Raw genomic sequence first — 26,131 nt, 5'->3', positions numbered from 1 at the left:
ATTTGTGTTCAACTGATTAAAGGTCTGGGTCCATGATACTTTGTTTCAGCTCTAGCTGTTTGAAACTTTATCGCCTTAATTTTGAGACTGAACATACACTGTGTTGTTCTAATTGCACTGGCTTTTTGCAAAGAACTTTGTACTGTATTCAGCCAAGTTACAGGGTTTCCAAGATCATGGTCTTGGCTCAGGATAAATGGAGCCAATGAGCTAAACAAATTCCTGCTTTCTTGGTTCTTATAGTACGAGAAAAATGGAAAGAGCAGGATACTTTTACTGCTTTGTACTAGTGAAACAATCCTGGAAACTGCAAAAATATAAGTTAGCTGTGTTTATGTCAGAAAGACACACTATTTTAGAAATTATTTTTAGCTTTCTTTTGAAATGTGAACCACAAATTATAACATTAATGAAACAAACATTTCTCTCTGGGCAAATTTAAGGAAAGTTCGATTTAAGAGAATCAGTTTGGGATTTAAAATAATAAAGAAATTGAGTCTAGTACAGACAAATATTGTGTTCTCATAACATGTAATAGTCATAGCTCTGTGTTGAACGAGGATACACGTCTATATTTGTTTCAACTTCTGTTATTGAGAATGCTTTACCAATGAAATAGATTTTAAAACTGGGGTTGAAATAAATGAGTAATTGAAAAAAAAAAGAAGAGAAGGGACTTCTAATCAGGAAAACAGTGTACATTCTTTCAAAGTCATGTTTATAAGTTCAGAGAAGCAGTGGATCCAGTTCAAAGACAAACCATATTTCAATCTGCTTTTCTGAACTACCATATAGCTCACTACTAAAGTTTGCTTTCAGCTGAATCTTAGCCCAGCAACAACTGATGACTTGAGACACATTACTGGGCATCATCATGGGCTTTCACTTGTAAGGTATCACAATTTCTATGGAATACTGAAAGGGCAAATCCAGTCTTGATGCAGATCTTGAGCAAAACACGAGTTGATACAGGAAGTTAACGTGGTTGAGCCACTAAATAAAAGCAACCATAATATAATTAAGCTCAACATCCTCCCGTGGGAACCCACCATAAGGTAATAATATTACAGTACTTTTCAAAAAAGGAAGATTTTTATATTGAGGAAGTTAGAAATAGCCTGAAGGGGAAAGTTAGGAAATTAAAATCCATAGAAGCAGCATGGAGGTTCTTTAAAAGTACCTTATTAGACTCAGGGAAAATATGTATATACTGGAACAATCAGGAATGAAGAAGGTGAGAAATATTACAAGGTACAAGGGAATGTTCAGGCCCCCAAAAAATAATAATCCTATAATAAAATGGAAATCCAACTCAAGTGACACTAATAGAGCAGAATATAAATTCAGAACACCAGAGTAAGGGTTATATCCTGCCATTGTTTCTCTGACAGAGTAAGTAGGAGTTTTCCATAAATATTCATGGTAGAACAACATTCTGAGGTTTGAGAGGAAATTTAAAGGACAAATAGGGAAAATACAGAGACATTTTAAAGACATCATGATAAAAGAACTTTCTCAGACTAGATGATGATCTTTGTCGGCGGCTGGTTAGGTGGACCAACAGAGCATAAAAGCAAAAGATACAACTTGATTTCTTTCCATAAGAGATACTGAGAAAAGCACATCCTATAGCTGTTGTTTAACATTTGCTGCTTCTCCACCTGTAGGATGAGAAGGGGAAAAAAAAAAAAAAACAGGGAGAAGAGAAATCATGGAAAGCACCAGCATAAATTACCTTGAAAATAAGTGCTCTAAAGCAATTGAAAATTTCAGTAGCTAAGATAATGAAGCTGTACTATTCGTTTTTACAAAACTTCTTCTCTGAGTTTGGCTGTAAAAGGGCCCTGAAGGTCATCCTTCAAATAACAGAGAAAGGAGAAGCCACAAAAATCCTAGATGAAAAATTAGGAGAATTGTGAAATTAGGTCAAAAAAGCATCTTGTTTATACTTTAATTTCTTGCCACAAACAGAATGCCGTCAAAGAATCTGTGAGATAATGAAGAAAAAGTAGTTTATATGTCTAGAAGTTTTTATTTGGTGTTTCTGAAGAAAGTGGTATGAGAGATTGCTGCTCATAAAATAAAAACACCCTGTTATGGTTCTGACTGCACTCAGGCAAGAACTGCTCTATACCAACCCCTCTGGACATATCTCTAGTACACTTCTAAATTAGGAGTGAAAAACAAATAGAAGAAATAAATAATCCATATCTTTAAAATAATTTTAAAATGTGTAGTCTTGTATTGCTTCCAGAAAATCAGCTGTTACTTTGAAAAGTTCATAACTAAGTGTCAGAATTTGCTGGTGATACAAGATTGAGTGTGCTGGGAAGAAGTCTAGAGAATTTTTTTACATATAAGTAATGAAATGGCACAGAAATTCAATATAACGTAAAGAGCTCTCTCACCTTATTCTGTTCTATCCTGGAAAAAATATAAGAAGTGTCAGTGATAACTCCAAAAGTCTAACCAACTATAAAAAGCAGACATTGAGCAGTATCTAAGAGAGGGTTTGAAGTATTTGGGTAATGAACACTGTCACTATTTAATTCACCAGCATCCTCAGCAGTACAGCAAGATACAATTGAATAAAGTAGTGTTGAAAAGGGGTTTTGTTTGATGGAACCTAAAAATATATTTAACTTGGAAAAAATAAGATCTAGAAGAAATAGGTGAAGTAATACATTTCAGAGAAGGCAACATCGCCTTTTCATTCTGTTTTTTCTTTGATGAAAAAGTTTAACAAATTGAATTGTCACACTTAAAAAGAATGACATTTGAGCAACATAATCACTTGTCTGTTACACGCTGCTGCCTTGATGGTTTCGATTCAGCACCAATTAATGAAGTATTCACCTGTAGCTTTTCTACTACTATAATTTATTATCCAATTGTTTGCAAAAAATACAGCAGCCATGTAGCTTTCCTGCGTCACCTGTCAATAAAACTGGGTGCAGGTAGGTCCTGTGTCTGCTGGCATGGTCGCCTATACAACAATCACCTTTAATATTTTCTTCAGATTCCTTGTCCAGAAATAACGTAGTGTTAGTGTTTGTTTTCTGTGTGGGACAGAACCAAGCATCTCAAAGTTAGCTTTTCTGTGAAACTTGAGGTATGCTGCAAAGCTTGGTAACTTGCTAACTCATTTACTCTATCAGACTCACATATGTGGCTGTTTTGTATCAGGCATGGATGCAATAGAAAACATTTCCAAGAGTAACTAGGAATTGTCAAGATACACTTCCGGGGATGCTTATAAAACTCTAAAATATTGGACACAATATATAATAAGACAATTAAATTCAGAGAGGCTGCTTCAAAGGCACATATAAAGTCAGTAGTCCTTGCTCACAGAGACCTGCTGTGCTGCTGCATGAAATTAATATCGTTTGGTAAAAGGACCCATCATTGCTCTGTATAGATCAAGGAAATTATCCAGGATATGCAGGTTACAGATTGTAGTCCCTGTCATGAATCAAGTGCAGAATTCCTCTCCTGATTTTTAGGAAGGTTCTTTGGAAACCTTCTCAGGTCAAGACTAGAAATTCTAGTAAAAACAGAAAAAGAAAAGGAGACAAAGTCCATAACAACATAGCCAGTAGCTTGATAGGTTAGATCTTTAGACTGGATGTGTGAACTGGGGTTTTTTTACTGGTTAGGGTTTTCCAACAATACCTGCCACAGAAATGCTTTCCCAAAAATCCTAGACTAGCATAAGGGTCACAGACTCCTGCAGAGGACAGTTACAATGGGGATGTCATTCTCTAATTTCACTGCCACACTTAACTACCCCACTTGCAGCACAAGGTCCCGAATTCTTCTATTCCCTGGGCTGAACAAGCCCCACTCTGGCGGCCTCTCTGCAGAGGGCAAATGCTCCAGTCCCCAGCCCCCCTTCACTGGACTCCCTGTGGTGTAGTGACACCACTCTGGTACTGAGGGGCTGTAGAACCAGGTGCTGTATCCTCTCTGCAGCCTCCTGAGTGCAGAGAGAAGGGAGGATGATGGGTTTCTCTGCTGCCTGTGCTCTTGTTAAACAGCCCAGTCTGCGGCTGGTTTTCTCCGCTGCCAGGGCACTCTGCTGGCTCATGTTCAATTTGCTGTCTGCTGAGACCCCACACTCCCTTTCAGCAGAGCTGTCCCCAGCCAGTCAGTTCCCTGCCTGCATTGTTGCAAATGTAATGGGGTTTGGAAAAGAAAAAGTCGGCAGGAATTTGTATCTGTAGTTCTGATTCATTCATTCTGGCTGGGCTACCCAGAGGTAGTTCTTCTCCAACTCAACGAAGATTGAGGTTTCTGTTTAAAAACTAGAATCTAGAGATGGCCCTCCCCAAGTTATCTTTCTTATCCTTTTCTCCCTCTTCCCACCATGAAACCCATCCAGCTGCTTTAAACACTGTAAGGTTTAGAACTTCCTATCAAGCTGGCTCCTCTCTGTCTTAAGATTTGCTTTAATTCCTCAAAAAGCAGTATTCAGATGAGATTTGCCAAGTGTATGGATGTGCATCAGAGTTCAGAAATAGCAGATGCTGTGATGCTGTTGACTTAATGGCTGTGAACTGCACATGCACACAGAAGGGTGTGAAAGAAGCCTCACTGCTCACACTATTTCCACTGAAGACTGTCCTTTAAGGGGTTGATTTTCAGAACTCTTAATCACTGCTGTAACCAGATACTTAGACTTGAATATTTATTATATACGTAAGGCATTAAATACTTATTGTGATTTATAGCTTGGGTTAGGATGTTATTTTTAAATAAGCCATGTAAAGTACCTTCAATCCTGTCCATTCACACACGCATGAGGCAGACTCCAAAATCATGAAATTGGCTTAAGAGCCACGTGGTTAAAAAAAATCCATTTGAAAACAGGGGGAGTGGAAATTCACTGCCTCCTTACTTTCTAGTCTGATTTGTGTTCTCAGACTTCTTCCTGCAATCAAGAAGTCTGAAGGTTTCAAATTAAAAAGCTGAAAACCTACTTGCAACCCTTTATTCTACTAATTTCAGCTTTCAATACACCTCTTATACTTTGCAAAGCTTGTAATTTAATTGCAAGCATTGGCTACATGACTTACTAAGATGTGCACACACAGCTATGTAGCTGAAAATTCTACAACATAATGAAAAATTAGTTGTAATTAACAAGAGGCTGGATTGCTGAGGTTCTGTGGCATGCCTGCAAATGTTTGAGCCCACATTCCTTCCATACAGTCAGCTCTGACGAGGTTCGTAAGTCCCTCATGCAGTGAGACTGTGGGAAGAGCCCATATGGACAGAGAGCAGGGGAACCTGCTGGTGTTCTGGAGAGTATCTGCTTTGTTTCAATCTTCATAGCAGAAAGGGCAGTTTTCATATTACACTTACTACATTTTGTGTGTCCCTGGGAGATTTTCCTCTATCAGTTCCAAGAACAATTGCAAGGAAATCTTTCTGAGTTTATGAATTTGTAGAGGAAGCAAATTTACCGCTTTTAAATACGTTTAAGCAGTAACATTTTTATTCCTCAGATACAGCAAACTGTGTATAGCCTGTCATTTTTCAGAAGTTATTGTTCTTTTTCTCCTAAGGGAATATGGTTTCTGTAGCTTTAGTGAGGCTCTACTAATTATTACATACCTCATATTTCTAAAGAAGAAATTATGTTTATGTTAGCTATTTTTCTTTCAGAAATTGTTCCATTCAGTACTTAAGTATAGATTGCAAATGTGTGAATTTCCTATTCCATTCTGGGGGGAAGGGAGGGTAATAGAAAATGCTGGCATTTATCAAAGAATAATATATCAGTGTATTACAATATTCTGACAACTCTAGTAATTTCTTCTACTTTGAATTTGAATAACTGTCACATTTAGCTAATGTCCATTCAAATGCAAAAGTCACCATGTGTAAATAATGACATCATTTAAAACAGATGCCCAAGTCTTCCAACAACAACAACAAAATCAGGAATAATGAATAATACTTACTTAAATTTCAAGTTTATAATAAGTAATGCTATGTACTATTTGGAAAAGTTGTCAGGGGTCTTTGGATTAAATTGGTCCACATCATTTGTGTACTGCATATCGTTGAAAGATGACTTGAAAGATATAATTCCAGTTGATAATTCAAATTAAATTACAAATTAACTCGACAAGGATGCTGATGAGCCAGTCATGATGAAGCAACAAAAAATGAGTCCATGACTCCTCCAAAACATTTTTTAAGTTTGATTCCAAGAAGCCTTTGCAGACCAACTGTGATAAATGTGCATTTGTCACGTGGAAGGGAAAATTGCTTCCTATGTGAAACAATTATGATGATGCTTACTTATTTTGAAGAGAGCAACACTGAAAAGCATGGTTCCTCTTTTCATGTAAGCCCTCAGACTCGGGACTGAAACTTTGGTTCTTACAGACAATCACATTTTTGACAAATTGCTACTGCTGTACTCCTATCATTCCTGGACTGTTTGGGGCTTGGATTTATTTTGTTTCAAACAAGTTACAAAGATGGCTTAACTTCAGAGAGATTTTCTTAATGAAATCCATTCCACCCAGAAGGTGTTCTCTCTAACAAATGGGAAACATCACTAAATTTAACCCAAAGTCTGAGCATATGGAAAGCTATATAGATGATGTCAGACATTACAAATATTATTTGTACTTGCTAGTTTACTTCAAGGGAAATTATGAGAATGACATCATAATGATGACTGACTAATTTTTATTAGTGTTTTCTCTCTGAAACTCTAGCCTTAGAGTTATAAAGAAAAACAGCTTTTAAAATGCCATATCTGTTATTCTTTTCTAACACTTTATGATTTTCTTATTTATAAAAGATATTCATATTTTAAAATACCATAGATACTATCAGCTCTTATTCTACGCCTTTGTCAAAAAAAAAAAAGTTATTATTTAATGTTCATAAAAGATAGGAAATGATCACATCTTCTTTTAAATTAATTGCTGCTTGGGTTGGCCTACGAACCTATAAACTCTGCTGGAACAGTTGTAGCTAATTTCTTTACAACAGTTTCTTACTATGGAAATGAATTATGCTGATGAAGGGGTGATGACCAGTTTAGGAATAGCGATATGTTTCTGCAGTCAGCAAAGACAAATCACAGGGTGCCACAACTTTGAAAACATCCAAAATCCACAGAACCTGTAGAGCTCTATTTTACAGCAAGAAATGTGGTAATCCAGGGTTGCATAAGTACTTTTTACAAAGGTCCATTGGGTAATTTTGCTGAGGACCTCTTACAGGATCAGCTCCAGCTCTGCAGGACAGCCCAGGTGCTCTGTGTTACTTTCAGGGCCGGAGACAGCAGCAGCCAAGGACACCAATAAAACAGTGTCTCCCACGGCAAGGCAAGAAACATTTTTCAGGCCCAGAAAAATGGCATCCCGACACGAATACTGTGAGAGTCATCAAGGGACAAGATACGATGAGTTGAGTCAGTAGAGACTCCACAACTAAAATCTGGTGGGTAGCACAGCAAGTCAAAGAATTGTGGAGAATTCCCCTCCCTATTTTTAGGAACTTAGCACCACCAAACTGCATTCCTAGGCTCTTTACTGAGGACAACATTAGGCCACAACACCCCTAATCTCCATGACCATATTAGTATCTTTCTCCAGACGCTATTGCCCCATTCAGCACAGTGTTTATGGCTGACCTCAAAGGCAATGGTCCTATCAACGTGTTTATGGTTGAGCATGCTCATAGATGTAATGGACCTTTGTTTATCCGTGAAGACTGTTTTCAAGAGAAATTAATATTTATGGTGTCAAAGTGCTTACACACTTTAGGGTACTTAAATGCTGTGCCCCAATGGAGCCTTCGTATTCATGAATTAATTTAATATGCAAAATTCAGGGATGAATTTTGCATCAATAATCCGTGCCAGACCTGCATATATGGCTCTGAATTCTGGCATAAAGTGATGCATTCTCAGTCTCAACTCCCACATAAATATATTTACATTAGGTGTGCAAAGGCAAGGTTCACAATGTGACTTCTGTGGCTGAGTTCAAGTCCTACTGGGAAAGCTTTTGAGAAATTGCCCTCTCTCAGTCTTTGCCACCCTCTTGCCTCAGCAATGCTGAGTAAATGCCTAACTGCTCTCATTTCATTCCAGTGCAAAGCAAATAAAGTTCAGCAAATAACTTAAGGCTTGGTATCATCACACAGTGTTACAAATTTTTACTTCCAGAAAATCCAGCAACATCGTCCATAAATGATGTCTATTTGAGTTCAAAGATATCCCAAAACAAGATGTCTAGGTCATATCAATTCATCTCAACACAGAGGGAAAGTTAATTCTGAGACTGGTTTGCAGAGCAATTCTAAAGAGAGCTACATCACCATGTAATGGGGCTGTGCTCCAAGGAATGCTCCCCTAACCAGCCCCATTTGCAAATGATTTTCAGGATAAAAATGAGCAAGTGATCTGTAATAGATAATAAACAGCTAATCATTACATCACACATACCACATCAATTAATATTGATACATTTATTAAACCTCTTTTATATATGACTTACATTAAAGCATTCTATTTTATCAAGGATTCAAAGGGATTAGAGTTTAATTTGTTATTTTAGTATACTATACCTTTAAATTGTTGACATATAAGTTGTATAAATAGAAACACCATAAATCTCTTAAAAAATGTACCATAAATTTTTTATGTATGACCTTTAAGTAACAGCAGTCTGTTGCATAACTCTACAGGGGAAGTCACATGGTGGAAACCTCATATTTCCTTAAATTTATGGTTGTTTCTTGGTGGTCTAAAAGACTTCTTTTTTTTTTTTTCTCTTTTATTTTTTCTAAAGTTGTAATCTTAGTAAATTGTTTAATGTTTGGTCTAATGCAGGTCAATGTAAGTTCTTATTTAGATTTATAATAGGAAATATATAATGTCAGATACCAATGAAGCCTGGCTAATAAAGTCAAGGATACCAGTGTTATGTTTCATTATAATGATGTGAAGATAATGCCTTTAGCTGCATAACCATCACGTTAGCTACAGACCATAAAATAATCTTTATGAAATCTTGGGGTAAGATTAATTAAGAGAAAAAATACTCGATTTTTTCCAGCATTTTTTTCCCTCCTCAATCAGAAGCATTTTTGATTGATAAATCCCCTCATCACCATTGTATCAGATCTCATTTACTGACACCAAAAGTCAAGTAAACGCTGAAGTGGAGAGAATTGGCTGCCTCATGTTCTCCTGTTTTGTACTACAAAAAAAAAATCAGTGGAGTTTGGGCATGTGCCTAAATGCTTGCTGAATTAGGGCCTTACGAAACAAAATTTTATATTAAGGTGATGATCATTGCCATTACTTTGAGGAAATTTTTCTCTTTCCAACTCCAAAAGAGTTTGGTTTACACTCAGAACAGTGTTATCAGCACTAACAGAAAAGGTCTGTCTCAAGTTAAAACATGCAAGTGAATATAAGTTGCATGAACAAGAAGAAATTATTAGTGGTTTTCCACCTCCACTGAAATCCTCAGAATCCAAAACAGGAATTTACAACACTTGGCAGAATAAAAATTAAACCCCACTCAGAAATGTCAATATTTAACATACGTAGTACAACCATAATTTAATGAGTTCTTTAAAAATACACAGGCACATACATCAAGTGCACAATTTTCAAAACCCTTTTTCCCCAACAGTGGAATTGAATGGTGGAGGCATAACAACATCAGTTTATTCTTTCCTATAAAATAAATTCTTCTAGATAGTCTCAACTCCCACGTAAATATATTTACATTAGGTGTGCAAAGGCAAGGTTCACAATGTAACTTCTGAGGCTGATTTCAAGTCCTACTGGTAAAGCTTTTGAGAAATTGCCCCCTCTCAGTCTTTGCCACCCTCTTGTCTCAGCAATTTATGGTACATAAAAGACCATTTATTTAAGCCTTAAGATATGCAAATCAAGCATGTGTGCACTGTTTATACCCACTCATGTTCCACTTTTGGGGCTACAAAAACAATTACATTTGATGAGAATTTAATCTACAAGGCCAAGGAAAACTGCCTTCACCTTAATGCTGGATGCAAGTGTATGTAGTGAGTATGTGTCCATAACACCTAAGCATAAACAGCTTGGAAAATCCAAGCTCTGCACAGTTATAAATCCTCCCCTGAGAGGCAGATGTGCAAGGCAGATGAGCACGTTCCACAGGAGATGCAAGTGAAAGCAGTGCTTTGTGTGTGCAGCCTAGCAAAGGACGAGGGCAGCTTTAGATTGGATATTAGGAAGAAAATCTTTACCCTGAGAGTGATGAGGCACTGGCACAGGCTGGCCAGAGAAGCTGTGGATGCCCCATCCCTGGAAGTGTTCAAGGCCAGGCTGGATGGGGCTCTGAGCAATCTGGTCTAGCGGGAGATGTCTCTGAGAATAGCAGGGGGGTTGGGACGAGATCTTTAAGGTCCCTTCCAACCCAAACCATTTTAGGATTCTATGAACTAATATAACACAATTCTATAATGAAGCTGAAAGGGGTACTAATGATTCATTTTCAAGGAACAAGGGATGGATTTACCATCAGGTCATACATCCATAGGCTACTAACTAACAAGCAGAGAACTCAGCCCTGCTGATCTGCTCGTGCTTGCAGTTGCAGTGGGCTCTGTAAAAGGCTGCTGTTCATGCCTCCAGCCTCACTGCTTCTCCATTCAGCCCATGTCAACCTGAATGTAACCCATCAATCAAAGATAACCAAAAGTGTGCCTTTAGTGTCTTAACAACATTTGATTCAAGAGATTTTGGTCAGCTTGTCCAGAGCTCTCAGGTGCTAGGTAGGTTCAATGTATACTAAATAAGAATGGAAAATACAAGAATGATTTTTTTTTTTTTGCATTCTGATTTCTGGATAAGCACTAAAACAATTAATACATGCTAAATAAATATCTCCAGGAGGGTTTAACAGTGAGAAATCAGATGTGTCAAAAATCTGCTGAAAACCAAATGAAGACCAAGATAAAATAACAGCCACTTTACTGTCATCGTATGAGCATCGCTCAGTTAAGGAACAGATAATTTGTATAATGAGTGTGTTTGAGCCTGGAACAAGGTTAATCCAGAATCTTGACAGACATGAAAGACCAGCAAACCTTTAATTTTCTCAATAATTTCCTTTCAAAAGAGCATTTAGAGCCTGAACTTAGGGGAAGGATGATACTACTCAAGGCTAGTCTGGAGAAGAAGGAAAATGTGCACCAAAAAGAGAGCCTGGAACTTTTTCCTATGCATGCAAGGCATTCATTATCCTCACAAATAACAGAAAAATCAGCACTGCTGAGGCTTTCACAAGTAGATGAGGGTGTCAAGGGAGAGGCAAAAATCCATCCCGCAGGCAGCGAGTCTTAAGAACCTCAGAATGCTGGCAATGGCTTCGTTAAAAACCAGAGAGCCTTCCAATGCCAAGAACAGACACTAAAATCTCAGACAGTTAATGCAAGAACAGGATAGAGAGAAGTGAGAATATTCTGAGATTTTGAAAACATACTCTCACCAAGTGTGGACTGAAAGGTTCTCAGAAAGGGTCAAATGAAATATTTCATTTCAGTGTTGACATTCTTTTAACTAAAACTAATTTCTAAACTGAAAACAACCCACTGAAATAATCAAAGTTCCCACTTTTACACATATTAAAACTGGATGTTTCAAGAATTTCAAAACTATTTCACTTTCTGCCCCCCAAATACAACATGTGTCACAAGCAAACCTCCTTTTCCATCAGGGAAAGCAGGGGCTTGGACAAATCAGCATTTTCCAATGCTGTCCTTATCCAGAGATCTTCTAGCCATTTGTACTGAAGACATTTTTCATAGTAATTTACTGGTTGTCTTAGGACAAATGAGTTCTGAAGTTCCATGTCTGCATCAGCTATTGACGCACACAAACATATTCCTCCAATTATTCCATATGCATGCAGTGCCTCACCCTATTTCATTTTTATAACTGTGCATGCTTAACACATTCCTTCTTTGCAATGTCCAAAACTATCTTTGCATTCTCAACAAGAAACATATTTCTCATTCACACATCTTGGGCCAAACCCAGATGGTATTAGTTTCCTACAAGGGTATTTCCTGTATGTCTGAATTGTCAACACGGCTGTGGATTGCCATCATTCTCCTCTTATATACAGATTCTAGTCATGGAGAGCAAACCGTATATCCTCCACCACCCTGGTTTTTCCACTTGGCACATTTCATAAAAATATTCACATCTCTCTCCAAAATACTAATATTTTTCTCACTATTTTAGTTGAGAGGTAAAGACAAGACCTATATGAGGGATCCGCGAAAAACGCCTGATTATTTTAGCTTCCTCTGTCATGCGCAAAATGTCTGTGGAAAAAATATGAATATCTCTGGATTTGTTTACTCCTCGTTTTCAGGTAGCTGGCACATTACATATATTTTTTAGATTTATTGAAAGAACTAAAATAATTGCTTAAGTCAGTATTTAAAGCCAAGCTTAAGTGCAGTAGTGCAGGCAAGTCACTGGCTGCCCTTTCTGCCCTCGGCCTGCACAGCTCCTGGGGCACCAGGAGGCTGATGGGATTGGCAGAGAACCAGTGTGAAAAATCCTTGGGCAGTATCAGAGAATTCAAATGCTTTTTTTCTTCTCTGCTCCCATTCAGTGCCTTTTCAGAAATGTGGAAGTTCAGTGCTTAAATGTGTTTCTGACCCAGGTACAAACACAGTGCACATGCATGAGTTTTGTTGAAAAAATGCAATCATAGCCTTTTTTGGATTTTTTTCTAGCTGCGTTTGTATCAGGACTCCAAAAAGTGCAGTCTTTATATTTCAAGGAGTTTGATTTCAGATAACAAATACAGTTCCAATGCTCACACTCACATGTGGAAGCTTAAAACTCAGTAGCAGATGCTGGACATTCAAATGGGTTTTCTGTTTGCATTTGTGCCAATAAGACAAGACTGTTTACTTCTTGGAACCGCTGAATGGCCAAAGAACACAATTTCAATACTGGTATACACAATTTCAATACTGGAGTAAGAAGACATAACAGAGTGGGCTAGCCTTCATCCAGTAGTGCTGTTGTATGTCTACTGGTAAAATGTTGAAGAACACTTAACAGAGCTTCTAAATACAAAGTCTGACTTTGCTTATTACTGAGAAAACCAGCAACACATGCAACCAGCATTTGCTTTGAAGATATGACATTATTATCAAAACTATGCTGAATGCTGATGCTAAATATAGGCTGAAATATGCCTCTCCATGCATGCAGATTTCAGAGTCCAAAAGTTCTTCGGATATTAGAGAGCAGAATAGCATTTGCTTTATCACTAGGATTTGCACACACATTTTTTGGCAGCTGAAAAATAGTGACATGTTCCCATCTTTTGGGGCTTGCAGGAAAAGCCTCATGTTCTACATGGGGTCTCTGCCCTCAGGAGAGAATCTCAGACAAGATCATAGGAGGAATATAAGCATCAATTGCAGTTAACATTTTATATCCTTCCCATCTCTCTCCTGTGTTTTTATGCTACTTGAACTTCTAGCCTTCAAATTTTCTCCCACGCTCCTAGTAAAAACCATTCAGATAATGCAATTTTCTAGTTTCTTACAATAAGAAGAAAAGGAGATTTGAAATGTCTTGCAGAAATTGCTTTAGAGCCTTTGATAAGTACCTTCAGAGCCTTAGTGACCAAAGCCAGAAATTTGCTTAAGAAATAACCTTCAATGAAGAAGATTACTTTTCTATTTTACAGTGAAGATGAGCATCATTTTGATAAGCCATGGAACTCACTCTTCTCTCAAAACAGTGACAGAGCTCATAAAGGCCACAGTTTAATCCAGGTTATGTTGCAAACATGAATGATTATCATAGTAATACTTGGCAAAGAAACACAAATGGTGTGGACTGAATAAAGTTCCTCTAGCCCTTTATTACCCTCTGGCAAAATATATCCTGTTGAAGGGGTGATTTAAAATTCTTTTTTAACCATTTCTTTTGCAAGATGCAGACTGTTAGTAACTTTTGTCACTTGCTGAGCAAGTTTTAATACCCATGAGCGTGCAGACAACAGTAAGGACATGGAGACCAATCTAAAGGGAAATCCATAGCTTTTTTCCTTCAAGCTGGCTGTGGTTTTCTGTTTTCTCCCCCAGCCCCACAATATTTAAATACATAGGTCATGTGAATGTACCATTCCTTTTGCAACCAGAAAAAGCAAGTATCTGCTCTAATAGGTGACAATTTAGCACTGAAAGCCAAGGGAGAAAGGCAGAATTGTTTGTAAGAGGAATGTCATCATGGCATCTTTCCATTTGCATCCCTCTTTTTTGAAACTAGTTATTTTTTAATGCCTACAATTAGACAGATCAACATTTCTGGTTTTAATTTAATGCAGAGAGTATGATAATTGCTGTTATTCTGTTCTGAATTATACCCCTAAATTTCCATATAAAGTGGTCACGGTAAAACAGCATGAATTTGTTTTCGATTATCGGAGTATAGAATTTGTTGTAGGTTCGTTCATTTTACATAAGCACTGTCAAATTTGCTTTGTGTCACCATTCATCCTCTTTTTTTCCCCTCTCTCAGCAGAAAAGAAAATAAGTCTTACAGCACATTTTAAAGTGCTGTAGACTTTTTTGTCAACATTTATTAAAATTAGGAGCTCAAGAAGATCTTTGTATGATAGTAGGATTTTTTATATTTCCATAGCATATTTTTATCCTTAGGAAGGACAAAAGTGACAGCAGTGATTGGCTGAAATGTCAGGCCATAAAAAAAGCAACTTCTGTATTGAATTATAATTCTTAGAGTCTTTTGACAACTCTCTGCCATTAATCTGTATTTTAAGCAAAATGAAAAATTCTATTGAACATCCTACTGAAAAGTAAAGATAAGTTTTAGATACCTACTGAAGGAATGAGAGCATGAGAAAACTAGAGCAGATGGCTGAAAGGACTATAGTCATATTAGAGCATTGGTACAACAGCAAATCACTAATAAGATTAATTTGTATCATTTGTGTGTTTACAGAAAAATAAAGTCAGATAGCATCAAAATAGGGTGTAAGTTTAAAAAAGTCATTCTTGATTAGAAGAGGTAAAGCCACAGTTTTGGTGACTGGGAAAAAGGATTATTAGTGTCTTGTCATCATGTCATGTGTTTGCAAATGTTAATTGGAACGTAGTCTTTTCTCTGCGGGGTATCATCTGAGCCAATTTTATTGGACTGCCCACTGAAAACGAGTTGTAAAATTTGCCTTTATCACAGAAGTGGGATGGAAAGGTGGGTAAAGCTTCAGAGCTACAGAAAGGAGGAGAAAAAATACAAAAGGTCATCAGGTCTATTCTCCCCTATTAATGAAGGATTTTCATGGTCAGTAAATTTCTGAACAATTACTGCATTCTCATTCACTGGAAGGAAGCTTTCTGGCTGTCCTGGAAGGCTAATTCTGCAACACAATAGACCTCAAACCAATGCAGCAGAAAACCTGTCAGGGAAAGACAGTCTGTAGTGGAAGAATGCTGAAGAGGAAAAGTGCAGGAGAGCAGATACGCCAAATAAATAAATAAAAGACCAGAAAGTGGAGGTGTGCCAGGGAACTGAGACGGAGCATGCTTATTTTTTACCTTCCCATAGTGGCCTCCGCTGGTGAACCACTCACTGAGTTGCTGGTGGAATGTAAAGCTTCCTTGAAAATAAATCCAGCTGGGGACAGAGGTGGAATCACCACCTGTGTTCCCAGAGGATAAATGCTGCTTACAGCTCAAGAGGCCTCTGTGGTGCAAGAAAGTGTGTAATTCACACCTTCCTGAGCCAGCTTTACTGAATGCAATAATCATCTGGTCTTTATTTGAATCTCCCTCTTCCGGGACTGATTTCCACTGTCTTCTGTTATTCCAATTCTCCTAAAGCAGTGCAGTACATAAAGTTTCTCAGTCCAGATGCAGACCTCACATGGGCTCATGGCCACCTCCTTGCAAGCACACTCACAGCCGTATGTCACTCTGCCCAGAACTGCTCAATTATTGGCTGGCTCTGGGCAGTCTCAAAGCTTTCAGCTGCTCCCAGCCAATTAATTGGGAGAGTTGCGAAAGCAGGATTTCTGTTGTACCAGAAGAGTGTGAAGGAGGCAAGCTGTGGGTTTGTGTTGGGTTGGCATCTGCATTTATAAGTTTCATGTACTTTCTTTAGGAGGACGGGAAGAAAGAATTGTATTATCAGGGGACGAGGACTGTCATTTGGATTAAACTAAAGACTTGCCCAGCAGAACAGCAAAATCTGGAGTTGAGGAATTAAAAAAAATAAGTACAGAGGACTAGGACTAGAAGTGAAAGGTCCTGCATTTAGTGACTGGTATCTTCAAAGGACTGTGAAGGTAAGGAAAAGAAAAAAAATGATCCCCCCATGTCAAAATTTTGTCTTTGCTGCAACAGAAGTAAGAAGAAAAAAGAATCAGGGTTTAAGTTCTATTGCTATCAAACATCAGAACAGAAAACATTGTGATGGATGCACTTTGGCCTTTTTCAGCTAAATCCTGCCCTGCACCTAAATGAATAAAAAGCATCTCTAACTTCAGTAGGTTTTGTGCTTAAATTCCAAGTCAGAGTACAGTCCTTTAAGTATTTCTCATGTATAAATTTAATTGTCAAGCATTCTTGTACCTAAAGTTATTTTAAAGTTAAGTATTAAAATAGTGCATTTGTTGAAATCAGTAAAAAATAATGAAAATGTTTTAAAAAAATCCTTAGATAACTGCAAAGCCCTTTACAAACAAGGAAAAAAGTGAAGCTCTGCAACACAAGAGGAAAAAGGAAATGCTTTGGAGATAGGGTCTAGTATGTAGACCATACTGAGCCATGACATCAGTGTAATTATTTTCCCCTAAGGTAAATGTCTTAGGTTACAAATGCTTCCCTTGCCAGAGGCCTCAGGCCCCACAGATAGCAAAGCACTTGAGTCCTCAACACCCGAGAGGTCTAGTAGGAACTCTGCTCCTGCAGCCTGCCTGCAGCCCAGACAACTTCTGTTCCTTTCATTCTATATTTGCTGTATTTCCACCAGGCAGGGGCAATTCCCTCTTGTGGAGCTCAGAATAGGTGGTGCAGCTTGAAGGGCAGGGTGTACCCCTGCAGCAGACCTTGGCAGGCTTCTGCTTCTGCTGGAGTCACGTTTCTATCCTGTGCTGGGGCCAAATTTCCAAAACATGGCGATTAAGCAATGACTTCCTACAGAGAAGAATACCTGACACTGATCTTCAGCCCTCCTGAATCTCTTTCTGAAGAGTTCAGACGGTGCTGCCTGATAAGAGATTTTACACCCTTCACCCATGTTTTTTACAAATAAAACTCCTTAAGATCAAACACTTGGTAAGGCATACTGATTATGCTATTTATTACATAGGAAATAAACTAAAGGTGACTATATTACTTCAACAACTTACCCAGCATTTGCACTATAATAATAGATGAAAACAAATGGTACAAAGATATTAGAGTTAAAATATTAAGTCAGTGTTGAATTTGCATAATTTAAGCACTACCCCTTTTAAAAAAGGTTGTTACTCCATTCCAACACGAATGGGTTTGTCTAGACACAAGAGTTAAGTATAAATACCATTCTATAACAAATATATATATACCATAATAGTACTGGTAAGTATAAATACCATTATTTTATAAGTATCATATAAAGAGTGCATTTTGAAATCAATTTTAAAGGAAAACTTGGAATATGCTACCTACATTGTTTACTATTAAGCCACACAGAGTAATGGAAATAAATGGTCATGTCTGGTTTTGCTTACTAGCATTAATTACTACTAAGGATACGTAATTAAGGGTCATACATACAATATGATTTATTTTAAATTAAATAGTTTAAAATACCAGTTAAAGCATTCCTTTTTATATTTCTCTGTATTTACTCTATGTAATAACACATATATTGACATAATTAAATGGCAACATGTCTTAAAAATAAGGGCAGCATATGTTTCTGTATCATAGAAAAAGTGTAATACCTTAATAATATTATAAAACTTCTGTCTATAATATCAGAGATATACCAGAGTACATTTGAAAGCACACAAATTGGAAGCAGAGCCCACTTCTAAGGAATGGTTACACAAAAATAGCACCATTCTATAAAAATCCAGTATTCACATGCTTCACATGCAGCATTCACAATGCAAGTGACTTCTCTTAGTGTGAGTCAAAATACAAAGTGGATCATGTTGTGCACTTATTTAACATTTTTACAAGTGTAAATATATTATGTCAGAAATTACAGTGCAAAAAGAAACAGCCATTTAAAAATGAAAAATATAGAAACACTTTGTTTTAAAGTTTACTTAGCTTTGTACTGACTTTATAGAATTCTGATTAAATGATTTTCATGGCTATGGTCTTAAACTAGATCAAACTGAGGTTTAAAGGTACAAGGTTCCTGGTCCAAGGAAATCAGTTTTGGAAGAAGTGTAGTATTGGTGCAGAAGGTGTCACTGCCATGAACAGGAGAGGGGAGTGTTCAAGCTACAGAGCAGCACAGGCAGACATAGAAAGTGGGAGCTGCCAGATTTAGTTACAACACCAATTTCACATTGGCCCCAGTCCACAGTATGTTTAAGTAATTAATACTCATTTCAGCCAACCATCATTCTTTGTCTTCAACAGACATCCCAATGGAATACAAAGATTTGCCTCATTCTTCTTGCCGTTCCTTATACAACTGACAAACATTATTGGTTATTCCATCAAATAGTGCAGTGCAGAATCTCATACAAGCTGCTTTATCATCTACAGTTTGTTGGTGCTGGTTTCATCTAAAGGGAAACTTTCAAAAAAAAGGATGTCAATAACTTATTAACCTGCCAAGAAAAAGATCCGGATGTTTGACACATGGTCTCCCCAGGAAAGACTGAACAGCCTGGGATGCTGGTTTCACATCAAAAGTCCATTGATAAAAAACGTAAAAGTGAGGAATATTCTATAGAGAAAGTCTGAAATTTTGTACATAATTATTTGGTTTGTTAGTACTAAAATGCCTGCTCCTAAGGGACTTTGCTGGATATCTCTCAATTTACCACACAGCATATGAGACAACACTACAGCAAACTATATACTTTCTGGCACATAGAGGGCATTTCAAAAGCTATGGAAGTTGTGGCAGTGATTTGGTTGGAAAGAACAGGTTTGCCAGTTAGTGATGAAGCTGAAAATACACATGAACAATCAGTTTCTAAAACCAGGAAAACTAAATATGGAAAAACTCATCTGGATTTCTAGTTGAACGTAAGCCAACTAATGGCTTGATGCTGCACTGATTTCAGTATCTTGGAGGGATATTCAGAAAGTTTTTATTAACTGCATGAATAAATAGACTTTTTAGAACAAAATGTCTATCCGACTTTGAAAAACAGCAGTGTGACTTTTCAAGAAGCAATAGAAACAATGTATAAAGAGATATATTGCAGTCTAACAGAATCATGCAAGACAGCAGTGAGTGAAAGTCCTATGAATGCAACTTGCCATAGTTACTACCTTGCAGGTCCCATGTTTCATCCATTTTTCAAATTCTTGCTTCATGTGTACTTCATTAAAAGCTCTTAATTTAATTTTCACCTGTTTATGCTTTCAGCAACTTTGCTTTCACACTGAGACGGCTGCCATGGCATCAAGCACTAAATAAAATCTTCAGCTTAGTAACAAAAAGATCTCTTCTTACTAATACTTTCAATAATTCACCTTGCATGGCAGACCTGGTGTGACTCATTGACATTCCTGGGCCCTTAAATGAGTTGAACTCATCTCTCATGAGAAGAAATAGGATTGTCTTTGTCTGGGCACAACAGATAGAATCATTCATCAGGAATCTTTGAAATATGCCTTCCTGTTCCCAAAGCAACTGATTTGCCTCCCTTTGCTTCAGACTTTATCAGAGCAACTTGGTCAAAACTCTTAGAAACTCAAACAATAATATCTACAATCAGTTCAGACTCAGCTGCAGAATTATTTTTGGCTCATAAGGGAGAAAGAGCTGGATTGCCAGTGCCTTCATCCATGATGACTGCAACTGATTTGGCAGCTCTAACTAGACTTTCAAAACTAACCTCTCTGATAACCCCCTGAAATTAAATTTTTCTAGCAAACAAACTAGCAAATTTTGCCTGCCTCTAAATTAGCAGGATCCAGATTTCATTGTACAAATCTGTTTGTATGGAAATCTCGTGACCTATTTACATCCCCATTTCAGATTCAGGTTTCTCTTTGGTGGTTGTGATTAAAAAGGAAGTACAGCAATCATGTTGAATTAAAATAAATTAAAGCTGTGCACTTTCCCAGTTAGGCCCTTTGTGGGATGACTTTCAACAGGAAGACAGGCCCATCCATCACTCTGAAGTGCAAATACATTTTAAAAGGTTCATTCTCTCTTATAATTTAAAATTTCATAATTAGCTATCTTGGGTGTGGTTAGAGTTGCAAAACGTTGTTTCCTTACGGGTGCAGAACTGGAGCACTTGAATATGCAACAGTCACTGGTTCTAGTTTTGAAGGGCTGGCAAGCCCTGGGTTAAACTCCAAAACAACTATCAGCTTGTGAATAATCACATATATGAATTGAATTTGAATTGTTATCTGTGTGCTGTGTTTATTTCTGTGCCTCAGCTTCGTTCCCTGTATTGCCTCAAGAGCAACAAATGAATCTAAGTTTTGTTCTTCATTTATACAAATTCGGTTTTAGGCATAGTAAGGGTACATACATTTTTAGAAGCTTTTTAGAAGCCGAAAAGAAAATTGCCTTCTATTTAAGTGCACAGGGTATTTGCATTGTCACAGTACATTACATAGATTGGATGCTTAACATATAACTGTACTAATCTTCATGGCAAACATAATAACAAAAGAAAGTTGTTCTGAGATTTTTCTATTTTTACTTTAAAAAATAACAAAAAACCTTTCCAGTGAGGGACCACATGTAAAAACTATGGTTTCTCTGCACACAGACCAAGGCTGCTTATTACCTACAGTACACCAGCTATGATGAACAGACCACCATAGTTGTGACAACTGATGTTGCTGCCTCCAGGGTAAAACAAAGGTTTACATATTACACAAGCAATTTAACTGTTTTCTAAACATATTGCCAAGACAGTGGGAGTTGGCAGCCAGCACTATGTTTTAGGTTTTGGATACTTGGATTAGAAGTGACTGCTGATTATAGACCTTTTTATTCGTCTTCTACGAATTACAAGCAACCTAGTAACCCAGCAAAGAATCCTTCACAGCACTTAAACTTGTCTTCATGGCTTCCCAAAGATTACAAACACAAATCACTCCACACAAGTGGCGTAACAGACTTGTGCATAGATAACTACATAAGGCAATTGTCTTGTTCTAACTCTTAAAGACTTCCCCAAAGTGAAATGTTTTATAATCCTTTTTGTGCAGTAGTCAGGAAAGAAATAAAAGAGTTTGGGCAAAGATTATCCACAAGAAAGAAACTTTTTTTTTTGGGTTCCAGCTGAAACACAATAAAGAACATAATTAACTTCACAATTCTTTGTGTTTTTCATTTGACTGCAGGGAGGAGATGAAAGAGGACTGTTAAGCCTTGCATTCCATCCCAATTACAAGAAAAATGGAAAGCTGTATGTGTCTTATACCACCAACCAAGAACGGTGGGCTATTGGACCTCATGACCACATCCTTAGGGTCGTAGAGTACACAGTATCCAGGTATCAGTAGAACTCTAAAATTCACAAACTCTTTTATTTCTCAGCAACCTCTGCATTTTAGTATTTCTGATTTCTAAAATGAACACAAGGTTTACAATGTATAAACTTAGGCACCTGCAGAAAAACTAGTGTGGATTTTATTTCAAACTTCGGTTTTGGGATGACAGGAAGTACACTGTTTTTTATTTTTAAGACTTTTTTTCAGTTATTTGGTCATGTTTTAATTATAATTACTTCCTACTTATTGTGTATAGGCTGAAAAATAATTGTTTGTGAATGGTAGAAGATTGAAATTTCTCAGAAATAACTTTTAGGCATTTTTCCATCAAGTTACAACATCCACATCTCAAAGTATCATTTGAATGAGTCAAGTGTATTTTTAGAAAGAAGAACAATAATAGTGAAATGTGAGAACTGTGTTCGTATCTTTAACTTCCAGGAAAAATCCACACCAAGTTGACATGAGGACAGCAAGAGTGTTTTTAGAAGTAGCAGAACTACATCGAAAACATCTAGGAGGACAGCTGCTCTTTGGCCCAGATGGTTTCCTATACATTTTTCTTGGAGATGGCATGATCACTCTAGATGACATGGAGGAGATGGATGGCTTAAGGTACAAAAACTACCAGTGGATAGACTGCTATTATTGTGCTTAAAGGCTTCTGTGGCTCAGCAGAATTGCAGGTGATCCTGCAGTTTTTAAGTATTTTTTAAGTATAAGGATATACTTAAAACCCAGGCCAGAGGGCAATTGTAATACTGGGTTTTAAATTAATGTAAAACAACGGGAGACTGAAACAGATTAATGATGAAGAAAGACAGAAAGGAATGAATTTAAACATCACATCTTTTCATGTTTATAAAAAGAGTTTAGGCGCTCTTCTTCTACTTCTTCTTTCCTCCATCACAATCATAAATGGAAGTTAAAACATTTTAGTTTCTCTTGTTTCACATAACAAGAAAATTCTGAATCCTTACAAAAAAGTATCAACATCTCCATTCAAATAATAGAATTTTTTTCTCACTTGCTTTCTATATATTTAGTCTTTGGATTGTACTGTGACTAGAAATCATTGAATTCAAGAGTAGGATCCAAAGGGTGAGCAAAAAGCATTATGTAATTGCAATGTGATAAATAATATCCATAGTTACTCTAGATGACACAGAGTATAAAAGAGTTAGTAGCCTTATATTTGAAGCCATAAATAATTTTGATGTTTGGAAAGTTGTTCTTATTGATCAAGTTGATTCCCAACAACATGGTCAGAGGCGTTTTAGTCTGCACATAACAAGGCAAGGTATTTGCCAAACTGAGACTTGCATAGGCTCTGTTACAAAGAAGTTTGGACTTGCATCCACCACAAAATCAATCTCTACGTGTTTAATCAGTAAAGTGGGTCATTTATTTTGCTGGTTCACTCTAGTATTATATGGATTAAATCTACCAGTAAAATACTTTTAAAAATGCAATTCTTTTACCCTCCAACTCTCTCAGTGATTTTACAGGTTCTGTATTGCGCCTCGACGTCAATACTGACCTGTGCAATGTCCCTTATTCCATCCCACGGAGCAACCCACACTTCAATAGCACAAACCAGCCTCCGGAGATTTTTGCACATGGACTCCACAATCCAGGCCGGTAAGTAAGTTTCAATTAAACTGAAATTACTCTAGAGCAGACACTGTTTTCAACCAGACCTTTTTTTATACACTCAGGCAGCAATATTTCAATAATAAAAGCACTCATGAACTTTTTGAATCTTCCACTCCTCCACCTCCATACATATGTCACTGTTAGAAACAAATGTACATTGGCAAAGGGGAAAGAGAAGAGCATGCACAACTACTACAAGTCAAGACCCAAATGACAGAAACAAAGTACAGCATTTTTAGTTTTAATAAATAATAAAATTACTACCTTTGTGAACACAAAGAGCTTGAAGCAGAGAGTTGGTAAAGTACAGCTGAGATGGGAATCTTGACTGGGAAAAAAAGGCACATGGAAAACAAATGAGAACATCTGGTGATATCTAAACAATAGCAAGGAGGAGAACAATGCTTTAACTAAACAACACATAATTCAGCAAATTAGGTGGGTGGTAGTACTGAAGTGACATTTAAAGTCATGGTTTGAAAAAAATCAGAAAGTCAAGTTGCTCAGATAAGGAGTTGATTCTTGGACTTTTTAACAGTCCAAAATTCCTACACCATGTAAGTTCATTTAGCTTGGTTAAGGCTCTATTCCTTTCAGGTACTATAGAGCAGACTACATTTTATCACTAGGGAAAAACTGTTTTACTTCACATTACATAGACGTGGTGTAGGAATGGGAAAGTTGAATTATCTCTTGTGTATAAATCTTACCACATTTCTCAGGTATTTTGGCTCAGCATGAAATAGGTCCCTCAAATGAGTAGGTACCACAAAGAAAGAATAATACTTTAAAATGTAATGCTTCATATTGATAATTATATATTATGAACTCACCTTTCTCATGGATTTTCTCTTTTTTTCTCTTGTTGTTTTACAGTTGTGCTGTGGACCGGCACCCAACAGATGTGAACATCAATTTAACTATACTTTGTTCAGATTCAAATGGAAAGAACAGATCTTCAGCAAGAATCTTACAAATAATAAAGGGTAAAGACTATGGTAAGTTCTATCCAGGGTAAAGCTGCTGGCAACAGTCAGTTTCTATGTCTATGGAATAATAAATAGAAAGCAGAAGAGAATACATAAAGGACTGTATAGCCATGATAGGAAACTTACAGCATACATAGGATAGATAACTTATCAGACATAGAAGTGAAAAGTTCAATCTTTTCAAGAGAAAACTTCAATGTAGAAGCAGATAAAAGCTTCAGGTCAAAACCAAATTGAAATTACTCAACTTTGTTCTTGTTGGTTTAGAATACCATGTAAGTAAGATTTAACAAATTTGACAGTTGCTAGTCTGTCAAAGATCTCACTGTTGCTGTATATTTTGGCTCATAAAGAGAATATTTTGGAATATCAGGAAATTATGAAAACGTATTCTCAGTCTTTCACAAATAACCTTTTAAGACAGAGAATGGAAACCTCATGTAATGTGCCTCTTATAATGGAAAAAGTGAGATAGACAACAACAGACCACAACCAAACAGGGAAATAACTGAGCTCTGTTTAAATGTTACTAAAAATAAAAAACTTAGAGAGAGGCACTATGCTACTACTTCATAATAAATGACTAGTTTAGATTAGATTACAAAAAGATAAATATACTCAGTTAGGGACTTTAATATATTAAAAGGTTGCATGTTCTCTCTGAATCAGTATGATTGTCAGTCACGATTTCAGTTTGATATTTAACTCTGGTGCTCACCAAGATCGCTTGCTAGTTCAGGCAAGCCAGGTGACCCTTCCTCTGAGCTATCACCTGCCTTGACTGCCCATTTAGCAGCTTGTAAATTCCTGATGGTAACATGTGATAAATGCCAACGGTGTGTAAAGGCAGTGAGAACTGGCCTGTCTCCTGGAATGTAGCATTTCCCTTTCTAATTCACATCCCTAGGTTCTCCCACCTGCACTTCCCTTAAAAGCAAAGCAGCTGTGCTGGCTGGCACAACAGTACACAATAGCATAATGCAATTGTACTACTTCAGTTATTGCATGTATTTTCTGTGTCTGTTTTATAAAAGCCAAACCAAAGAATAATATTTGGTTAACCACTTCTCCAGTGGAATTTTGACTGCATCCTTATTGCAGAGTGTAAACTAAGCAATATTGTGTCTATCCAGAGCAGCTTGCCAATATTAATACTAGGCTGTGGGTCAATGGCTTTAATAAAAAGAGTTCACCATCCTTTTCTCCCCCATAAAATTTCAGCTCTAACTCATGTAGAACAATCTGGGAAATGCATTTATCAAAGACATGCAGATAGCCCTCTGACTAAAAAAAATTCCTATTAAAAATGCTCTATTGCCTATGGCTTTTTTTAAAATTATGCAGCTAGTATGTCAAATGGAGCCTACTTGTACCCTAAGCAGTATTTGACTGCATGAATAGGAACATGTACACTGAAACTTCCTTGAAGAATTATTTGATAGGACTAAACTCTGTGGTTTTGTGAAATAAAAAAGGGGGAAAAAAAAGTGTATAGGAATTGCAACTACTACAGCAGCATAAAATACATTACCATGAGAAGGTACAGCCAGTAATACCAATGTTTTATGGGATGTAACACACATACCATGCTTAAAACTGTGATTTGGAAAGTTTCTCAAACCATTGAAAGGCTTTCAAACCAAGTTCTACTGAAAATCACTGGAATTTCTGCACTGGACTCTACAATGAATGGGGGTTATTTTATTCCTGAAGTTCAGGAGATCCATTCCGCAGACTGGATTGACATGTGG

At 37.1% G+C, this 26,131-nt stretch overlaps 1 protein-coding gene across 1 annotated transcript in view; it reads left to right on the top strand.

Moving 5' to 3' along the window:
* HHIP (hedgehog interacting protein) overlaps positions 1-26,131 on the top strand; it is a 68,227-nt gene that overhangs the window by 20,581 nt on the left and 21,515 nt on the right. The window contains exons 4-7 of the mRNA XM_017744111.1: positions 21,586-21,737; positions 22,177-22,350; positions 23,233-23,376; positions 24,268-24,389. Coding sequence (XP_017599600.1) covers positions 21,586-21,737; positions 22,177-22,350; positions 23,233-23,376; positions 24,268-24,389 — 592 coding nt within the window. The remainder of the gene's footprint in view (positions 1-21,585; positions 21,738-22,176; positions 22,351-23,232; positions 23,377-24,267; positions 24,390-26,131) is intronic.

This window comes from Corvus brachyrhynchos, unplaced genomic scaffold (assembly GCF_000691975.1).
Source record: "Corvus brachyrhynchos isolate BGI_N302 unplaced genomic scaffold, ASM69197v1 scaffold229, whole genome shotgun sequence".
Taxonomy (NCBI): Eukaryota; Metazoa; Chordata; class Aves; order Passeriformes; family Corvidae; genus Corvus; species Corvus brachyrhynchos.
This window is presented reverse-complemented; position numbering and strand designations above follow the sequence as displayed.